The sequence below is a fragment of the Ictalurus punctatus genome, chromosome 16, assembly GCF_001660625.3.
Source record: "Ictalurus punctatus breed USDA103 chromosome 16, Coco_2.0, whole genome shotgun sequence".
NCBI lineage: Eukaryota > Metazoa > Chordata > Actinopteri > Siluriformes > Ictaluridae > Ictalurus > Ictalurus punctatus.
The window spans coordinates 11,560,531-11,568,681 of NC_030431.2; the positions used below are offsets into that span (position 1 = coordinate 11,560,531).

An 8,151-nucleotide genomic window follows, 5' to 3' on the forward strand; every position below is an offset into this window, starting at 1 on the left:
AGCCTACAGTAGTGACATAGTTTGAACTACAACAAATTAGTTCTAATTATTAATTGTAATTAAACATAGTTGGATTATGGTTTTAAACAACACGTTTTGGAGAAGGGCCCCATGTGGCTGTAAACTTCAGGAACCCTCTCTGCACTCATGTATTTTATGAACATAATCCAAATATTGTTAATTATAGTCTAATTATTGCTATTTGGCTTTCCCCCTGAATCTTCCAGCAGAACATGTTAGGTCGAGTCGATGTTCTTTTATAGGAGTACTTTTTATTTTCGGGGGGTTGCTGAGGTTTGGGTTAAATCGTTTCAATTCAGGTGTCCAAAATTACCTATATTACAAACATGAACCCCATTTTGTGAACCACTGTTATGTGACATAAAGCATATAATGCTGTTATAAAAATAAAATGCCCACTTTACATCACCCATTTACCGTCCAGGTAAGAAAAAAAAAAGTATGTTTTTAGTCTGTCACCATAAATATTGTAGAACAGTTTACTGTATTTCATAACGCCAATTCAGGTAGTAAAATGGTCGGTTTGGTCTCCGCTCTACCTCTCCGATTGACCGTTGCTCTATCGCTGTGTCTACTCTAAGCGAACCAGCTGTGTGTCTCCGCCTACTCGCTAAGGCAATCAGCGACACGTTTCCGCCTTCTCTCTCAGCCAATCAGCAGTGCGAATCCGCCTACTCGCTAAGCCAATCAGCACAACCTGCCGTTACTTACAGACAGTAGGGACCGTAGTATTCCGTGTTCTTGCGCGTTGTCACGAGTTTAAGTTCACTATCATAGTCGGCACAATTTCAAAATTTCACCATGAAAGCTGTTTGCGTCCTCAAAGGAACAGGCGACGTGACTGGCGTAGTTCACTTTGAGCAGCAGGTAGAGTTTTATAATATTTTTTTCTGCAGTCTTCTGTTTAGCATATTAGCAGCAATGCTAACGCCTGTTAGCCAGTTTTGCAACTAGCTGTTAACTGATATTAGTAGGCTAGGAAGTATGCACGCTACAGAAGCGACTTCTGCTCCTGACAGTTTGAGCAGAGAAATTCAAGTGGCATCTGAATATTGATCGATGTAAATGTAAGGGCCACATGATATATAATTTGGTTAAACGCTATAAAGTTGTGTTAGCCAAACGAAAGACGTTCTATAATAGCTACAGTCATGCAGCTTAAATAAAGGGAGTTAACCGTTGCTGATTATAGCGCATAATGCCGTGAGGTCTTCATATTGCCGAGTCATGCACCTCACTGACCTCAATTCATCACCTTGACTCGTCACACTAGCAAAATTCATCATGTTTTTCAAGTGTATTAATGCAGTACTGTGCAGTGGATTCTGGTGTGAGAAGTGGCTTATTTTTTCACTGGTATAGTGTAGCTCAGATGCAGGTGCAAACATGGGCTGTTTATCTAACATTACAACTATATGGTGCATCTTGCAGCTGGAGGCTGTCTCCAATCTCTCACTGTGCACTACACTCATGGCCTATAAAGTGACTGCGAGCTCGGGTACTTGGAGTCAGGGGAGAAGATTTAAAAAAAATAAATAAATAAATAAAAAAGGGCGTCAAATCAGACCTGTCTCGCAGAAAGGCAATTTCCATATGAAGTGATACAATAAGTGAATGAGCTATGTAATGTTTTTCATCTAACTAAATACTCGGTTAACTTATTTGTCTGCCGGGTATCTGTGAATTAAAAAACAAAAACATGAATATCCCGGACACACAATCTGTTTATACCAGGGACCAAGGCTACTGAATTGTCCATCCCTGTAACATGTATACTCAGGCCGTCCTGCCAGAAGTATTAATTATCCCATTATTTTACAGGTTGAAAGTGATCCAGTAACTGTGAAAGGAAAGATCACTGGCCTGACCCCTGGCCTGCATGGCTTTCATGTCCATGCCTTTGGGGACAACACAAATGGTTGGTTTTGTTTTTCCTTCTTAAGTTTTTAATGTTAAGTACCAAGATGCTCATCCACTGAAATGTGCTGTAGATACGGGCTGCAACTAACGATTATTTCCATAATCCATTAGATGGTCGATTATTTTTTCGATTAAACTTTCAGTGCCCTTTTTTTTCATTTATTTACATATAAAATCCACAAACTGACTTACAAATATGAACTTCAGACTAAAGCTTTACACAACAGTTTGGCCAATTATATATGACCGAAAAGAACCCAATACACACTGACTCACCAGTGTATATATATATTCATTTAGGACTGTAGTGTAATGTAGTGTAGTGCTTTTGTGCATGCATAAAAAAAATCATCAATAAATATTTTAATAAAATAAAAATATTTATTCATCTTTTTTTTTTTTTAAATGGATGCACAAAAAGCACTGAAATAAACTACAGTCCTAATTAATAATAATAATAATAATAATAATAATAATAATAATAATAATAATAATCATCTTGACTATTACACCTCCATCTGATGGGGACTGAGGTCATGTTGGGAATAAAAGGTAACGTTGACAAACAATAAACTGAAGAAAGTCATTGTTGTTAACTCTGGGTATCTGCTAAGCTAGCAGCATCACATTACGTACATATGACGAAATGTGCCACTGACTAGGAAATGGCTTATACTTCCAGTTAGTAAAACAAAAATAGCTGGTGTTCCATTTGAGACTATACTACCCTTCTAAAAGTCATACACTAGACAATACAGTACACAGTGCATAGTGTACATAAATTCAGTATTTACTCTCCGATGTGTGTTTTCAGAACAGAAGTAACGTGGTGAGTAAACGTACCCCGTGCCACGCACAGACCAAATAACCCGTAATGAGATTCGCTGACAACGATTTTCAAAATCGATTTTATCGGTTAGTTGTTGCAGCTCTACTGTCGACGATTCACCACTCTCGTACTTGTCTTAATGTTTAGGGTGCATCAGTGCAGGACCTCACTTCAACCCCCACAAGAAGACCCATGGTGGGCCAGATGATGAGATCAGGTAAGGTTTCATTAGGAACTTGCTGATTTCACAGATAAACGTAAAAAAAGTCTTACTTTTCTCATTCCATTCTTGTATTGACATACAGAAACCAGTTTCAGTTGTTGAGTTGTGACCTGCCCCCTGTTGCACTATGGTTTCATAGTGTCTTAGATGAATATGCATTTTGAAAGCATGAAGATAATAGTGATAATGATGATGATGAATACGCTATATAGCTGAAGGTGTGTGTCAGATGTGGACATCTCACCAATTACACCTATGTGTTAGTTGAACATCCCATTATACATTTATTTCCCACTTCTTTTCTAATAACCTCCACTCTTCTGGGAAGGAATGGGGTTGAGTTCAGGGCTCTGTGCAGGCCAGTCAACTTCTTCCATTCCAACCATGGACATGTCTTCATTGTCTTCACTTTGCACACAGGGGTATTGTCATGCTGGAACATGTTTGGGCCTCTTAGTTTCAGTGAAGGGAATTCTTAAAACTATAGCCGTACAAAGACATCCTATACAACTGTAACAGTTTGGGGAATGTATGGGTGCAAAGTCGGGAATTAATGGGAACTTGGGGCAACAATGCCAATGAAAATTATCAAAGATATTGCCATCAAACACTCCAACAACATAAAAGCCAGAGACCTCCAAATCCACTGTGAAAATATTTACTGTCGAGTTGTGGAAGATGGACTGGCTCAATACCAAACCTCATACCAAAGGCAGTCTGGCTATCTGTGCAAATTTGTGCTAAGAGCACTAGCTTCTACCCGAGCTTTGACAGCTTTGTCTCGGACACAGTGACCAAAAAATATAATGTGTAGAGACATAAAATATACTAAGTGATTTAAATGTTATTATCTAAATAAACATCTTCCATAAGTTGATTAAATTGAGTACAAAGAAAAATACAAAGTGTTTTATATATGGCTAATCAATAAAATCGATAATAATAATTAAAATAATTGGCAACAAATTTAATTATTGATTAGTTGGGTCTGTGACATCACTGTTGATAACCCCTGTCATTGACATCACTTCACAATAGTGAGAAACACATTTCTATGAATAAAACACATCTGAAAAACAGTGGAGGACACAGTGCGCTGCTGCGGTTGTCCAACTTTTGGTTGTCCAGAGTGCACAATCCAGGTTGTCCAAAACATGAGTGGTTTTATATTAAGTGCTTCAAACAAACTCGTAAGTGTATTAACGGGACTTTTCGTGACTGATGCATGTGCTGTTTAATGTGTTCCAGACATGATTTGTTCAGCGCAGAAATGACTTACATTTCATAGATGCAAACTCCTCAGCTTTTGGTGAAAGCTCACCTTTTTGACTGCTCCAGACTTTCCTCATTCAGGTAACAAGGCATAGGTTACCACTGGCCTTTACCTGCAGCAGAAGTTGCCTTTTTAGAGAGTTCAGTCTTGCAATCACTGTCTGCCCTGGACCCCTTGCTGAGGCCACTCACAGGCTGGGATCCACTTGAGGAAGCTGACCACTATGCAGCAACACCTCACAACAACAGGGAGTGATGTACACCTTGAAAGTGGGGTACAATTTGGATCTCTGCTTGGCCACTTTCAGAGAAGGGGTGGATTGGTGGGCCCATGTATTTGAATCATCAAAAATACCCAGCATAAAGCAAGGTCATGAAGGGTGCTCTGTCCATATTCCATGGTCCTTTGGTAGTCATCATTTAATAAAATGGGTGATGTAATTGACCCCAAGAGCACCAAAATGAGCATCCCCACATTCAATGCAAATTCAGACTGTGAAATACGCCCTGAAAGCCAATAACAAGACTGCTGCGGTGATGTTCAGAAGGGATGATCCAAAATATGGTAAGGTGGATAAAAGGCCAAAACATTAAATCTGCAGGAGCAACAGACAAAGCCTGATGCTAATGCAGTATAATGGAAGGAGGAGGTCTGAGGAGTATGGTTACCGGTCATCCAGTAGTGCTGCAGAGAGCAAGAGGGTTGCCTTGGAGGAAGAAAAGGGGGCATGGACAAGGCTGTCAAGGCTGAGGCATGCAGCAATGCAAAGGAAGTGGACCCTTGAAATTCTGGTGGATAAATGATAGAAAAAGTAGGGTTTAACTTATGAGGTGGTCTTTTGTGTATAAAGTATGCCATATTGATGCATTTGTAAACGGTGTGATTTTAAGTTTTAGTAAAGAAGCTACTATAAGCTGATTTCCAATATACTGTTATCTTGTCTTGTTTTTGTCTCATTGTTATATGCAGCTCCCACATATATTGAATCCTTTTTGTGTGTGTTTGTGTGTGTGTTTTTATGTACAGTTGTTTTGCCCTACATAAAACACACAACTCTCCCTCCCCCCTTCTTTTACCCCTTACCTGTTTAGAATTAGTTTTCAGGCAGATGTAAATATACTTAAAAGTAATTAGAGATGAGTATGTAAAGCAAATATCTTTCAAAAAAACTTCCATGCATGCCCTGGCATGGTTTCTGTGTCGTCCCCCCCCCCCCCCCCTCCTTTTTAAATAAAAAAAAAATAATTTTATATAAAATAAAAAAACAAGAACCCTTACCTGCTTGCATCCTTGACGTCCATATCCTTATCTGTAAATGTTAGAAATTCACACCAGTATTTCCATTTTAAATAAAGGCTTTTCCTGACAGCAAGTGAGTCTCCATTGAAGAAATCTATCCATCTTCTATACCATGTGCCCTCCATTGTAGAAATAATTGACAGATTAATTGGTTATCAAAATAACCGTTAGTTGCAGCCCTAGTTTTTTCTGATATTTTTGCCTGCTGCTGTGTGCAGTCAGCTCTTCATACTGAGTTTTATGTTGAGCAGTATTATCAGTTTTCTTGTATGGTGGGAGGATACTGTAGTTCCGTCTCTTGCTATTTACACAGAGCACAGTTTGCAGTCTGCTTTGCTTTGATTACAATCATTCATGGTAATCTATGTCCAGATTGCTGCCATTTCCTGAAGTTTGGCTATATATGACACAGTATCACATTACATTGGATGTGTAAAAGAGCACAGTATTGGACTGATACCAGTGTTGGAATTGATGGTGGTTGTTATTGTCAACATCATCATAAATGTATTTATTTGTTTTTTTTCCCAATCCCAAGAAATCAGTAAAGGACAACAGTATATTTGCTGATCTAGACTGAGCTTGTCCCAGTCTAAATGATCGATTAGTGTGTGTAAGACACAACTGTCCTTTTATTACCACTCTAATTGCATTTCCATTCCCTGCAGGCATGTTGGAGATCTGGGGAATGTGACTGCTGATTCTGAAGGAACTGCTATCATCCACATCGTGGACAAACAGTTGTCACTGACCGGGCAGCATTCGATCATAGGCAGGACCATGGTGGTGAGCAAACACAATAATTCATAATTGCTTTGCCATATCATTTAGTGATTTTTATTTTTATTTATTTATTTATATTTATTTATTTATTTCTCAAATGTGTTAGAAATCAGAATTGAATTTTTTTTGGATTTTTGGTTTCCATGAGCCGTAAGCCATAACCAAAAAAAAAAAACTTGAAATATTTCACTTTGTGTAATGAATCTGGAATATATGAAAGTTCCACTTTTTGAAATAAATTATGGGAAGAAGAGATGCACCTGTATGTTACCTTTTAATGATGTCTGGAAATCTTATTCTGTCAGAATTATTTTGGATATTGCATATTGGATGTTTTTTGCCACTTTGAATGCTTGTCTTCTTTCAGATTCATGAGAAGGAGGATGACTTGGGCAAAGGTGGAAATGAGGAAAGTCTTAAAACAGGAAATGCAGGAGGTCGTCTGGCTTGTGGCGTGATAGGCATTGCTGAGTGAAACCAGTGTCACCGCTGCTATTTTAACACTGGAACCACTCAGCTCTCCGTGACCAATATTGATCTCCCCAACTAAGCCCTAAAGCCAATGAAAATAAAATGTTATTTTTACAGAAATCCGTCAAATATAGAATGGTCATGCAATCACTGTTTTGCCACCTACTTATGTAAATTAGATCTTGAATGTAATGAAGTGGTGTTTCTTTTCGTGGAGTTCCCATTCATCCAATAAAATTTGTTTCTGTACCACTACAGATGAAGTTGTGGTTTTTATCTCTGTCTTGTTTGTTTAGATGTTTCAGCAGGTCTTTCTGTGATTACCTGCTCAGTCCACTAGGTGGAGCACACTACACATTTTAACAGTAAGTAAATGTCTGTGAACTTTAATTGAAACATTCCTTGTGAATATGCACCTCACTATTCATAATGTTTCACTAAGATTTATTATGAAATGTTTACAAAGAGAGTGCTGGTCTTTACAAAAATAGTTGTAGAGCGTGTTTGCCCTCATTTGCATTACGAGTTGCTTCCACATTGTGAACACACCTTTGTTTTGATTCTGGGATATTTTTCATGGAACCGGGTGAAATGAGAAATCTCTTTCGTCTCAACTGTTCATGTGTGCTCTATGCTAGCAAATAGAAGTCATCATTTTGTCAGAAAATGATTTGAAGTGTTCTTGACATTTTGTCTATATTTGATCCGGCTATTAAACAGCTGCGCCCAGCCAGCGTGCACAGATGGTTAGTGTATTCCAGCTAAAATGACATGCTCCAGGACCCCTTTTCCTTGTAATATCACAGGCTTTCACATGAATAAGCAAGCCGTTTTCAGTTTCCCATCCACAGGAAATGAGATTCTAGGGTTCTCCAGGGACTGTCTTTCAAAAAACTAACAATAAATGAAGTCATAGATTGGGGAAATGATGGATCTCTGGAAAGAAGGCATAAGGGATCCAGACTACAGGCAATAAGAATAGTGTTTATTTTACCCTTATATACTTAAGATACAATTCAAGATTAATTTGCCATTCTATCTCCAGAGGCACTGCCTAGTGGCCTGAAACATTGTGAGGAGTCACAATCATGGGCTTCAAGTGGTTGAGTTTCCTGAGGCAGACACAGTCAGTGAAGCGTGATGATTCAAAAAGCTGATAAAAATAGCTTCGGCACAGTAGCCTTTGAATAATAAAGAAAGCATACAATGGATGTGAGAAAGCACAAGCTCCCAAACAGCAGAAAATGTCCTCCATGAAGCAAAGGATGTTTAAAACTCAAACAAGGTAAAAGGACCAGCAAGATTAAAAACTGATTAAGTTTATCAAGGTGA

The 8,151-nt window shown here is 38.5% G+C and overlaps 1 protein-coding gene across 1 annotated transcript; it reads left to right on the plus strand.

The window, feature by feature from the left end:
• Positions 1 to 754: 754 nt before the first annotated feature.
• Positions 755 to 7,076, plus strand: sod1 (superoxide dismutase 1, soluble). Its single transcript, NM_001200992.1, has 5 exons — positions 755 to 888; positions 1,843 to 1,939; positions 2,918 to 2,987; positions 6,234 to 6,351; positions 6,716 to 7,076. The coding sequence occupies exons 1-5, from the start codon at positions 823 to 825 to the stop codon at positions 6,821 to 6,823; spliced, it is 459 nt and encodes a 152-aa protein (NP_001187921.1). The 5' UTR covers positions 755 to 822; the 3' UTR covers positions 6,824 to 7,076.
• Positions 7,077 to 8,151: the final 1,075 nt, after the last annotated feature.

What these genes read in the sequence shown, in the direction of transcription:
- sod1 (NM_001200992.1), top strand. Translation starts at nt 823, where the DNA reads ATGAAAGCTGTTTGCGTCCTCAAAGGAACAGGCGACGTGACTGGCGTA. An exon ending in TAGTTCACTTTGAGCAGCAG is followed by an intron (nt 889 to 1,842) that starts GTAGAGTTTTAT and finishes ATTATTTTACAG; the next exon opens with GTTGAAAGTGATCCAGTAAC. An exon ending in GGGCCAGATGATGAGATCAG is followed by an intron (nt 2,988 to 6,233) that starts GTAAGGTTTCAT and finishes CATTCCCTGCAG; the next exon opens with GCATGTTGGAGATCTGGGGA.